The sequence below is a fragment of the Mus pahari genome, chromosome 7 (assembly GCF_900095145.1).
Source record: "Mus pahari chromosome 7, PAHARI_EIJ_v1.1, whole genome shotgun sequence".
Taxonomy (NCBI): Eukaryota; Metazoa; Chordata; class Mammalia; order Rodentia; family Muridae; genus Mus; species Mus pahari.
In genome coordinates, this window is record NC_034596.1 from 77544958 (window position 1) to 77557964 (window position 13007).

The 13007-nt window shown below is 46.0% G+C and overlaps 1 protein-coding gene across 13 annotated transcripts in view; it reads left to right on the plus strand.

The window, feature by feature from the left end:
* The window catches only part of Sipa1l1 (signal induced proliferation associated 1 like 1), a 281885-nt gene that overhangs the window by 223959 nt on the left and 44919 nt on the right, over positions 1 to 13007 (plus strand). For all 13 annotated transcript variants that reach the window (XM_021202716.2, XM_029540740.1, XM_029540742.1 and 10 more), the window contains one exon: positions 4962 to 5231. In XM_021202716.2, coding sequence (XP_021058375.1) covers positions 4962 to 5231 — 270 coding nt within the window. The remainder of the gene's footprint in view (positions 1 to 4961; positions 5232 to 13007) is intronic.

A 13007-nucleotide genomic window follows, 5' to 3' on the forward strand; every position in this document is an offset into this window, starting at 1 on the left:
CTGTAACCAGAACACGTCCATCTAGGGTTGTCTGCGTGTCTGTTCCTGTGGCATCGTGCTCATGCTGTTCTCGCTTCCATGAATCTCACGAATGTTCAAAGCTCAGCTGTTGCCTTAAGCCCTGCTGTCTGGGTCTGCTGAGCCGATTTCTAGGCTTCTTTTCTGGCAGCATCTGTGGGGCCAGGAACGGGCTTCAGATGACTCAGCGCTGTGCTTCATGCCTGACGGCCTTCTCCAGAGGGAAGGCCTGGAGCCTCCTGCCCACCCAAGCCAGCAGCACTGTCCAAAGGTCTTTGTTGCTTGATGGAGCAAATCTGCTCAATTGTTTTTCTCCTTTAGACTTAGCAAATATTTTTGTTGGTTTAAAAAAAAAAATTGTAGCCAGTTGGTGCTGTCATGTGCCTTAAGTCCCAGTACTAGGGAGGTAGAGGCAGATGGATATCTGAGCTCGAGGCCAGCCTGGTGTAATTAGTGAGTTCCAGGACAGCCAGGGCTACACGGAGAAACCCTGACTGGAAAAAATCAAATTAAAAAAGAAGAAAAGAAAAAAAGTTGTATTTTTAGCCACTACTTTCTAAGAATTTGTCTTAAATTTAGTAGTTAAAGCCAAAACATAACTGGGTGATGGTGGCACAAGTCTTTAATTCCTGCACTCAGGAGTCAGAGCAGGTGGATTTCTGTGAGTTTCAGGACAGTCTGGTCTACAGAGCAAGTTCCAGGATACCCAGGGCTATTAAGCAGAGAAAACCTGTCTCCTTGCCAAAAAATAAAAATGCAAAATGCACACAATATCTAATTAATTAACTAATGATTAATCATAAATAAATACTGATAATTAATTAATCAAACCAAACCATAGTTCTTTTTCTGCCTAGGTCTGGGCACTTAGGGATTTATGATTAGCAGCCAGTAGACTATAAATCATTATTGTGGGTTATTCGTGCCCCTTAAAGACTTAAGTGAACTTCAGTTAAAAATCAGTCTTTATTCAGAATAGCATTTATTTATGCCATTTATCAGGTAGGCAGCCTGGGGGTTTTGTGCCTGTGTCAGGATATTCTGGGGTCCGTCAGTCTGAGCAGGTTATGGAACACTCTTTTATATAACTGAGTTTTCAAAAAAAAAAAAAGATGTATCCACTGAACTTTTGGTTTAATTAATCTGAGATGGGTGAGCGGCCTCAAATCATCCTGTCTGTGTCCCTGTCCAGGATCTGCTGACCCTGCCAGCTTTTCTGGAGTCTCCAAGTCCATTGTCACTTACATTAAGTGTTCTGCTGACCTGGGGCTCACCTGGTGGTTCAGAGGGCAACTGGGCTCTCATCTAGAACAATCTCTGAGTGCCCTGCTCCTCTGCTGTCATCTGACTGCTCTCCTTGGATTGCCCTAAACAGGAGACAGTTTCTATAGTCAGGAGAAAGTGCCTCAGCTCTCAGAGTCACAGACACAGTGGCTTTGCTCTTTTCTCTAGGCTCCAGGTGTGGGGGGGAAACCAGAACGAAGCAGTTGTGAGACCGGACAGAATGGAGCTCCTGCTCCCACCAAACTGAGTCATTGTTACTAGGAAGCGAGGCCAGTGGTGAGGGGTGACTTACTGGCCATGCTCATCCAGGCTGGGTTTATCTTCCTTGAAGTGTTAGGGAATACCATTGGCTCAAATTTTACTTCAATGTTCTAGGTCCTAGAGAAAAAAAAACCACACTGTTCCTCCTATAAGGAGATATGGCCATTATTCGTGTTGTAAGAAACCAGGTAGGGTCAGTTTGATATCTCAGGGAGTGAGGTCACTCCCATCAAGCTTGATGGCCTGAGGTTGATCCCTGGGTCCCACGTGTCAGGAGGACACCCCACAGGTGTCCTCTTACCATGTCCTACTGCACAGTAAATGAATAAATAAACACATACATGAATGAATAAATAAATAAATAAATAAATAAATAAATAAATAAATGTGATAATCTTACAAAACAGGAAGAAACTTGTAAGTTTTCAGGCTCCTCTGGCATCAGAATCCAGGTGTAAGCACTGTTCTGTAAGTAGGCACAGACCCTTGCCCTGTGCATTAGTGTAAATCTGTGCCATTCCTGGTTCATGGTGTCATTTCTCCCACTAGCTTCTTTGACCACCAAGAAATCTGGAAAAGGTTGCACTGGGCCAGATGGGACAACCCATTCTGACATCAGAGCAGGTACCTCCTACACTGTATGAAGGAGCCACATCTGTCTTCCACTGGGAACTCACAGCCATCCTCTCCAGGCATGCACTGCTGCCTGCACATGTCAGGTGCTGGGCTGGGAAGCTGGGTGCTGCGCCCTCCCTGCTGGCTGCTCTGTGCAGGTGGGAAATTGTGCACTGCGCAGATGCCTTTGCAGGCCTGAAAAGCTGTTTGCTCCTGCAGACGTGGCTTCAAAGGGAACAGTTGAAGCATTAACACCTTGCTACAGTTTTCAACAAAATAGGACGCCACTTCTGTCTCCCCCCCCCCCCCCCCCGCACTTCCCACTCCCACTGCTGCTTTCCTAGCAACTAATTACTCTGTTCTCTGAGTAACTACTCTCCTCTTTGTCAGCCTTCCTGGGACTCTGGTAGGGGGGGCCAGGCCTCCTCAAAGCTCACTACCCAGTGCTGTTCGGTTCTGCCAGTTGCCTGGACCTTGAGACCATCCTAGGCAGCCACGCAGCGACTGTATATCAGGTAGGCCTAGAGTATGTGCACAGGCATTTTGAAAAGGCAGCTTTTAAAAATGGAAGTTAGCTTGACAGCAACCCTTCCCCCCAAAATATTTAAATATTATAAAATCAAGGACCTTTTCCCTATTCTTAGGAAACAGGCCAACCCTTCCACCAACTATAGTTTATTTAAGAGAAGGGATATAAAGCAAAGCCAAATTCCTGAGTTTCTGCCATGTGCATGGTGGGTCTTGTTTCATTTTTCCCAGTGCCCACCCTTCCTATGGCTGCTCCATTTTTTTAATAAATGAGTGAAACAAACAGAAGGCACTGCCCAGAGAGGACAGCTCAGTGAACCCATCCTGAGGTTCTACCAGAGGCCTCCCAAGCGTCCTCATCCACCCCCGCCCCCATCAGTGAGAAGGCCCCTCCCTGCTCACTCTCCAGTGTCTGTGAGCTCTGGGACTCAGGGCTGGCGGGTTGGCTGAGGCGCTCCGGGTGTGCAGCCTTGTTCTGCAGGGTGCTGCTCTGCAATCAGGGGCCATTCAGAAGCTAAAAACAGTTACATAAAAAGACCAAATTATCTTTAGGACTGTTAATTTTCTTGCTGGGGATTTGAGGGTCACGTTATCTCTTAAATAGGAATGGGTTGCAAAGTGTTTTCTTGCTTTGAAAGTGAGAGCATGTTGCCTTTGAGCTGGAACTCCTGCGTCCAAATCTCATTCTCCAGATGAGCTCCATCAAAAGGAGTTACAGACTTCCTTAGAGCCCAGTTCACAGCCAGGGACCCTGATGTTCTTAAACATTAGTCTTTTAACATTAGGCTTCAGGCTGTCCTCTGGTCACATTAAATACGGAGATGCCTGCTGACCACAGGCCCAGATGGGTTTCCAACAGGTATTGGCAGTTCCTCTGGTCATAGGCTGCACTTGTAGATGTGATTCATTGTGGGTGAAGAATGTGCAGAGAGTTGGAGATATTCTCTAGTAAGGGACTACAGTAAGCCAAGCCTGTAGCTGCTGTTCTGTAGGTTAAAGCCTGGCCCGTCTCCCCCATCATGGACTCACTGTGCTATGGCTATGTCCATCCTCTTCCTGCCGTCTGTGCAATAGTTACCTTCACTACCACATTTTATTCCCAGGAGGCATGGAGAGCTTTTCATGACTGTTTACATATGATGTTAATACTACCATTAGTTCTGTCCTTCAGGGGAGTGTCTACTCTTGCTTCATCTGTCCTTCTTAGGTTTTACAGAAGTAGGTAGGATACAAAACCAGTCAGGTGGTCCCCTGCCATAAAGGCAGTAGGAAATGCCTGCAGTTTGGTTCTCTGTGAACTGTATGAGATTCATAGAAGTATAAGATATCTCAGTCATTTCTCAGTGCTAACTATATGTTAAAATGATACCATTTCAGATATTTTGGGTAAAACAAGGCATCTCAAATGAATTGTACCAATTTTACTTTCTAAAATTAAAATTGCAACTTTGGCTCATCCGTGAGGCCCCCCATTGCCTTGGACTCAGTCTACATTATCTCCAGAGAGACTCTTCACAGCTGCTCACCCCCTCAAGGCTTCCCCCTGCTTCTCAGACCTCGAGGTCCCTGGATTTAACGATGGGATCCCAATGCAGGTTAATACTGTAGAGGGATAGGAGAACAGAATCTCTTTCTTGTTGTTTAGATATAAAGAATGGAATGTGAGTTTAAGAAGAACCACAGGCAAAGCAGAAGTGACAGGACCCTGTGTCTCTGGCTGTTGATGCCACTCAGGAAGTTTCCTTCCTTTGAAAAGAAATGAAGTCTGGTTTCAGATAATGCTTGGCCTTCCATGGAGGACTAAAAATTGTTGCATTTCTGTAACAAGTTTTCTTCCTCCTAGGCTAAATGAGGGTCTCTCATTGGGCTTGGAGATCTTTCCTGGCTTTATTTCTTGACTCTTGGGGTCCTAGCCCATTTAGAGCTCCCCCCCCCCCGCCAGGTTCCTACTTGCATCTCTGAGGGGAGATGTGCAGCTGCTTGTAGTGTGCACCAGCTGCCTGCTCTGTGGTCCATCCAGCTGCCTTTCCCTCCTTAGCTCTCCATGCTCCCAGCTGACCTGGGGCCTGTTAGGTTTTCCTCGTCCCAGTCTCCACAGTTGGGACTGAGTAAAGGAACACACTTGTGATCCTCCGGGGATATGAGTAGCTTGCGAAAGGAAACCTGCAAGACAGTTAATGGGGGAGTCATCCTGTCCCCACCAGCATGACAAGGTGCAGGAGTCATGGTTCTCTCCTGGTCCTTCCTCCTAATAGGAGTTGCTCAGAAACCTACCGCATGCCAGTGATGGAGTACCAGATGAATGAAGGCATTTCCTACGAGTTCAAGTTTCCCTTCCGGAATAATAACAAATGGCAGCGGAATGCCAGCAAGGGTGCTCATTCGCCCCAGGTTCCATCTCAGCTGCAGAGTCCCATGACTTCACGTCTGAATGCTGGGAAAGGAGATGGGAAAATGCCCCCTCCAGAAAGAGCCGCCAACATCCCTCGAAGCATCTCCAGTGACGGGCGCCCACTGGAAAGGAGGTGAGTGCCCTCTCAAAGGTTGCTGTGATTGAGCCCCCAAATCAGATAGCACCAAATACTTAAGCACCAGCTCTAGGCTTTCCCGTGTTTCTTAGAAGTAAAACTGAGACACCCATGAGTGACTTCCAAAGCATGGGAGCTTTCAGCAGAACATCTAGCCCCTACCGTGGGATTTGTATGTGCTTTGCTCTTTGTTATGTGATTATCAATAGAAACCCTCATCTCATAGTGGTGTCCAGTTGGATTAAGACTTAGATAACAGATCTTAAGGTGATGGTGACTGTATCATCATCTTCAGTGTCCTAGGCGACTTACAAAATAGAAGTAGTGAGCTGTGAGGGCTTGGTTGGATACCTGTGTCTATCATTTTGTTTGGAAAGAACTTTGAGAGCAGTAACTCAGAGCACAGTGGATTTCCTATGGCTGGAAAGACAGAAGGAAGCAGTGAGGAGGAGGCACCATTCAGGGAGGGGCTAAGACAGTTCATACTGAGGTCATTAAGCAAGAGGAACAGGATGGAAGTCCTGGAGCATCAAGAGCCAGAATAAACCCCTCCTAAAAAAGAGGGTCTGCCTTGACATGCCATCATGGTTTTGCCTTAGTGAACAGTCATGGTTCTGTGAGCTCTACCACCTTGAACCTCAGGCTGATATTAAACTGGATCAAGGTCTTTCTGATGTAAATAACAATTGGATCTGAAGTTGGAAGTCATTGCTGTAGCTGTAGTCCTCTCCATGTTGGCATGGGGATGGCCTCTCTGAGGTACATCCTGGAAGGAGATGGCCTCTCTGAGGTACCTGCTGGAAGGAGATGGCCTCTCTGAGGTACATCCTGGAAGGAGATGGCCTCTCTGAGGTACCTGCTGGAAGGAGATGGCCTCTCTTAGGTACCTGCTGGAAGCTTCTTTTCTCCCGCCCACTCTCAGTTTGTCCTCACTTCTCTGCCTGTTGCTCATACTCCTGATGATTCTGTGGAAGCTTCTGCAAGCTAGGTGTTGTCTATGTTCCAGAACTGTGGTGGGTAGGAGAGTCCTCATGACAGAGCCTTCTCCTACAGGACAAGCTGCCACCAACAGTGTCTCTGGTCACTGGTCTACTTCAGGGGCAGTGGGAAGTGGAGGCCTCTCTGTGGAGTATAGCTTTGGTATATTCTGCATGGTCGTCTAGCTGTGTATAAGTCCATCACTTAGCCATCTTGGAGTACTAGAGTCCCGCATAGAAACAGTTTGTAAAGACTCACACATAAAAGTGGTCTCCTAAAATCCTTCTAGATTATGAAGATGTATGTACAGGGCCTTGCTGTTTACCAAAGTAAAAGACTCCTTACCCGGAATCACGCCATCCCTCTTGGACTCCTTGTGCTTTCATTAGTTTTGAGAAGGAAGAGCCTCCAAGAGATCTCTGAATAAATCTGTGATTTACTCACTGAGCTTGGCTCTTCCTGAGGTGTGTCAGCCATAGCTCTTGCTTTGGCTCATGCTTTGAAAGATGAACCTGGAAGTCATTGTTTAAAGAGCCCTCTTTATCCTGCCAGCCCCATTTCTTCTTTCACAGAACAGTCCAGAAGCTTTCCCACATAAAACCATTTGAGATCTATCAGTGTTCCACGTGATAGACTGCTGGGATGTGCTGTGGTCTGTGTTGAATCCAAAATGCAGCAGAAGCAAACGATTGTAAGTTCAGCAAACTGCCATCACGAGGCAGAGGTGCCGTTTGTGGCTCTGTGGCATCCGTGCTGGCTTAGTCACAGTCTCTATTGCTGTGACAAACACTGTGACAGGAGTAACTTAGGGATAAAGGGGTTTATTTCATCTTATACTCAAAGGTCACAATTTGTTACTGATGGAAATCAAGGCAGGGGAGGCAGAGGTTGAGACAGAGGCCTCAGAAGAGTGCTGCTAGCTGGCTTGCTCCTCATGGCTCGCTCAGCCTGCTTCTCTTCTCTTCTCTCTTCTCTCTTCTCTCTTCTCTCTTCTCTCTCTTCTCTTCTCTTCTTTCTCTCTCTCTCTCTCTCTCTCTCTCTCTCTCTTTCTCTCTCTCTCATTTATATTTTTCAAGACAGAGTTTCTGTGTGTACCTCTGTCCTAGAACTCACTCTGTAGACCAGGCTGTGGCTCCTGGGTTCTGGGTTCAAAGGCATATGGCACCACTGCCTGGCTCAGCCTGTGCTCCTATACCCCCAGGACCACCTACCCAGGGGTGGCACCATCATCTGGTAGAGGCATTTTCTCAATTGAAGTCCCTGTTTACATTTAACTCTTGTTTATATCAAGTTGACAAAAGACTAGCCAAGATAAGGGCTTAGGGAATACAGGACTCCTTATTTCTAAGAGGGACTTTTAGGATTCTAGAGTGGCTTCCTCCATGTGTCTGAGCCTGCTCCTGTCTTACTCCACCTAAGGGAAAGTACGTCTCCCTGGGGGAGGGTCAAAGTCCCCAGGAGAAACCTTACTTCTTTGGGTTGTGGGGGTAGAAGGGACAAAATGAGGCTGCTTGAGATTTGGGGGATATTGAACCCTACTCACTGCCCCTTCTGGCTTCAAGTTGCGTGGAATGTTCTCTGAGACCCCTGCTAGAGTCTCAGATTCTAGGATATTTTGTGGAGTCTCATAGCTATGTTTTCTGGCTCTTAGGATGTCCTCTCCAGTTTAAAATGTATGGTAGGTAGTCTTCTATTGCAAAACATGGTCAGTTTCTTACCCTGGTGTTCCCAGTTTTTAAGTTTAACTTCAAGCAAGCCCATCCTCTTGCCAGTTACACTTGGTCCACACGGACGCCCTTGATTCAGAACCTTGAATTTTCCTTACAGTCGTTTGATTCCCTATCTTCTGCCTCAGAAAGTTGTACTGAGCTGTGGAGAAGCCACCTCTCCAAGCCTGCCTGCTGCCGTGGGTCCATCACAGTTCTTTTTGCATAAATGTCATTTACTACTGTCAGAAGCCCACTTCATGGTTTTCAGAACCACAGGCAATTTTTTAAATTTATTTGACTGATTATTTTCTTTTAATACTTAAGGACACAGTCTATGTAACAATAACATATTGGTGTTTGAAATTAGTACGAAATTGTCAACTGGATAGGGTTCTTTGTACATTGTACCATTTGAAATCTGAGCCATTCAGTTTGAATGTGGGAATTTTATGCTTCCCAGGGGTCCTTCTGATTGTGTAATTTTATAGTGTTTGTGAAGTTTTTAGTTAACAAAATTAATAACAAGATAATTTAGCAGGAATAGGTAACAGGATACAACTGATGTTTGGGCATTGGGTTTATCTAGCATTGAAGAATGGGAATGGAGTACACTCTGACTCGTGTAGCCGCATAGCTGAGTATAAGCACCTGTGGGGTCAGACATAACTGCCTGGATCTGAGTTAATATGCTCAGAACCTAACCACTCCAAGGGCTTTGGATAAGCAGCAGTCATCTTAATATATGAAAGAGTTTTCCATTCTACTGAATAAATCAAATGCTCTCAAGCTGTCATTGTCTGGTGTGAGGTATCACTGGCCATGAGTGCACTGTCACCCTCTCCCCAGGTCACAGCTGCTTGAGCTGACCCAAGGATCTTTGTGTCACAAAACATGGAGCTTTCCTGGGGCCGAGGCCATGCTGCCATCCATGCTCTCAGAGCCACTGAGTACTGCTCAGCCCGAGCTTAGTTGCTGACATATTCTCCAGTGTGCACCCCTGCCATCCTGTACCAAGAGACTTTAGATAAATAATGTGTTCAGTAGTAGAATTTTGAACCCCAGAACTGTGAACTCAAGGGTTTTCTTTGTAAGTAACGTGTTTTTGTACTTTTTGTAGTAATCAAAGCTAATGAGTGCACCCAACTTCCTAGACCCGAGTTTTTGTTGCTTTTAATCACTCTTTCTGCTTAAGTCTGCCCTCATCCCCGACCCCCTTCAAGATAATCCCCATCTTCTCTTGAGTACTGAAAGAGGGAGGGACAGATGAAGGGAGAGAGAGTGAGTGTGTTTGTGAGAGAAGGGCCACAGTTCACCTGTGGAAGGCAGAGGACAGTTTTTAGAGTCAGTTTTCTCCTTCCACCTGAGAATTAAAGTCGTAGGACAGGAAACACCCTTACCCATAAGCCATACCCCTCACCCTTCTACCCTGTTTTGAGCTGGAGTCTCTCACTGAGCCTGGATGTGGCTGTCTCAGCTGTAGACTGTCTGGCCAGCAAGCCCTAGGGCTCCTCTGTCTCTGCTCCCCCACAAGGAGGATGGCAAGCACTCCTTGCTGCACCTAACTTTATGTGGGTGCTGGGGATGTTTGTGCAGCAGACATTACTGACCAAGCCACCATCTACGCAGCCCTGCATCTGCATTTGTTTTTAAGCTTCTTCCTTCTTGGCTTGAGAGTTCATACTTTTAAAAAGTCTAAATTATTTCCAGAAGCCTCCAGTTCTGAGATGCAGCCTCCTGCTAGCGGGGTCATGTGATTAAAAATGGAGCTGTGCCTGGAACCAAGCCTTTCCTGACACTCTTAGTTCTGCACAGCCAAGATCAAGTCTGGCTCCCCAGCTTGGTTGGTAACATCCCTGAAAGTCAGATGAGCCTTGTCTTGTGCGTGCACACACACATGCACACACACACACACACACACACACACAGTCACACCCATTGCTGTTCCTGAAAGTGTCACATCTGCCTCAGTACACACTCAGGCCCAGTCTGGTCCCTTTCCACTCCTAACAGCTCAGCTCCCATTCATCTTCTGAAAAGTCATTTTCTATTTCTCCAAAACTTTCTTTTCCCATTTCTGCCTTAATTTCCTCCTCTGGGAATGTTGAGGTCATCAGATTTGCTCACAGAATTTGTTATATTTTATCTTAATCCTATTTGCCCAAGGTTCTGATTTAGCCTGCCTTGTTCATCATTATATTCTAAGAACCAGCGAACACTGGGACACTATTGGGTTCCTGTGAATAATGGAACTTGCACTAATTTGGAAGAAAATGAAAGGGTCTTTTTGTGAAAACAATTGATAAATGCCTTTGGTATGCTAAGCATTAAAGCTGGATTTTAATGGATCTGCTTTCGCTTCTGTGTGGTGCTGTTTAGCAGACTTTTATTTTTAAAATATATCCTGATAAAACTTGTCTAAATTAACCCCACATGAAATACAAGTTCTTGATTGAATCTTTTATATGACTGAACCTGAGTTCGGGTATTAGGTTTATCTTCAAGAGAAAGCAGAAAAGCAGAGGGTGGAGCGTGCCACAGAAGCACAGGGCCCGGGTTCCTCCTCTGTGTCCTCCGTGGGAGCCAGGTGCTGGCGTCTGCTGTGGGGACAGACTTGCATCTCCACATTGGTAAATGATAGTCCAAGGGCGGCTGCTAGCCAGGCGTGCAGAAGGTAGCACAGCAGCATGGGCTTGGCAAGCCTCCCAGCCCACTTGGATGTGCTCACTCTGGGATAGCCCAGGGAGTGACAGGCAAGTGCTCCCTCCGGGGTGATGCCAGGCCCCGGCTCTGAACTGCCAGAAGCCCTTCCTCCATCCAGCCTGAGTTCTCTACCTAGCCTTAGAAAACCTTACCACAGAAGCCTCCTCCCTGCCCAGCCACCCGTGTTAGCAGATACTCTGCCTGGAAACTAGGGCACCAGGGGTGCAGGCTGTACCCCTCAGTAACCATGTGTTGGGGCTGGTTTGTTTTCAGGAACATTGTGTAGTCCTGAGTGACAGTGTCCTGGTTAATTCAGGTTGTCCGCTGTTCTGAAAACAGCCTTGATGGCCAGTGCACCAGCAGAACTCATGGAAATACTACAGAATCCATCTGCAAATTAAATGGGCCTTAAAGCTGATCTCGTCAGTTGGATTTGGGGACAAGCTGTCAGGTGGCATGTGTTTTCAGTGCCCAGCCTAACATGTCATGTGGAGGTCAACCTTTTCCCCCTTACATGTGTACATGGCCCTTCAGACTTTTATCAGTAACCTGGCTTTCTAAAGTCCCATGTCAAGTGCATTTTCTTCATCTTGCTTCCCTCCAAACTGTCACATATTACTTGGGTACCTCTTAAGTATTGAGTTCATCTGCCCCAACTTTAGTCTTCTTACTTAAGCCTCTCATCAGCCCAGTTGGTTGTATTGAATCATCTCTATGGGTAAAGGCACACGGTGACTGGGAGATGGGTTTCTGAAGAATCATGGCCAGTTAGTGGTGAAGCTGAGATTAGCATTGAGCCATCCAACTCTAGAGCCGGCTTCTCAGCTAGCATGCTACCCAAGCATACAGCCACTCAATTAAAAATTAGTGAAATGAATTCCCGTTCATGGAATAAGTGGGCTCCAGTCACACTCACCAAAGTCAAAGTCAGCTTCGTTACACAAGCCCCACACTTGAAACCAAGTTCAGGTTCTGCTGTCATCTTTGGAATACTGTCTTTGGAAATTTGTAATACTGTTTGAACAGGGAAACTTACGTTTTCATTATATGCTAGGTCCCACAAGTTATGTGACTGGTCCAGTCTACAATTATCTTAGTTTTTCTTTTCCCTCCTGTGGAATCACCCTTAGATAAAAATTGATTCTTGTCAAGAGTCACCTGTGGTGTATACTAGGCTATGAATGCTCGCAACTGTGTCTGAGCATTCTGCCTTGTTTGGAAATGAACGTTGTAGGAGGCTCATGAAAGGAAGATTTCCAGCCCCTGGCTGAACAGCTGATAGGCTGAAATTGGGGCCAGCCGTAGCTCTTCCCAGAGTACACAGTAGGAAAGCATGAATGACAGGGCTTTTGGTTGCTTGAATGTGAGCACAACCTGTGCTACTGGGTGGAGCGGTCATTGTTCTATAACCTTTGAATTGCTTCAGAGAGAGTTCCTTTTACATCATTCTGGAAGAATCCTGGTTGGTGTATATAATGATAAGGACAGATAACTTGGTCCTGTTCCCTGAGTGGATCGAGTTTTAATTGCTAAGTTGTGGCAAAATGCTGTGCTTAATTATGGACTGGGATATCTAATTTGTCAGTCACCCTGCTATTTGAAACCCTCTCAATTGTTTTTACTGTTGGTCCATGCTTGCACTTGGGTGACAGAGGGCCTTGTCTCTGTGGATGTATCTAGGCAGCACTGACACTTTGGAACTAAAAGAAGGAAATAGAAGTATAATTAATCCTAAATACTCAGGAAACTATGTTGCCACTAACCACTTGGGCATTGAGAAGTCCTTTTTTGATGGATTGGTAAGTTGTAATCAGTGACTGTCTGGAACAGTAGGTTTTAAGACTCACTTCAGTACACACTGGCTGCAGGCCTGTGGGTTAATCCATGGAAAATGCATGGATTATGTTATTACATATCTAGGATTAGGTTTGGTAATTTTCTTTTGTATAATTTAATCCTTTGAAAATTTCACACAGTATATTTTGATCATAGTCTTCCCTCTCCTACCCATAGCTCCTCCCAAATTCCCTCCCTTCGATTTCATGTCTTTCTTTTTACTTAAGAACCCATCAAGTCCAATTGATGCTGCCCACACACTGAATATGAGACATTCCACTGGAGTGTGGTACACCTACCAGGGACCACACTCTTAGAGAAAACTGATTCTCCCTCTCTCAGAAGCCATCAACTATTTCTGTTTCTCCAGTGTCTTGATCACCTTTCCCTTGCTGTGAATAGACACTGTGTCCAAGGCATCTTATATAAGAATGCCTTTGATTAGAGGCTTGCATACAGTTTCAAGGCAGAGAGCATAGCAGCAGGGTGGGCAGGAATGCCCAGGGGTAGAAGCTGAAAGCTTATCTGATCCATAAGCAGGAGGCAAAGA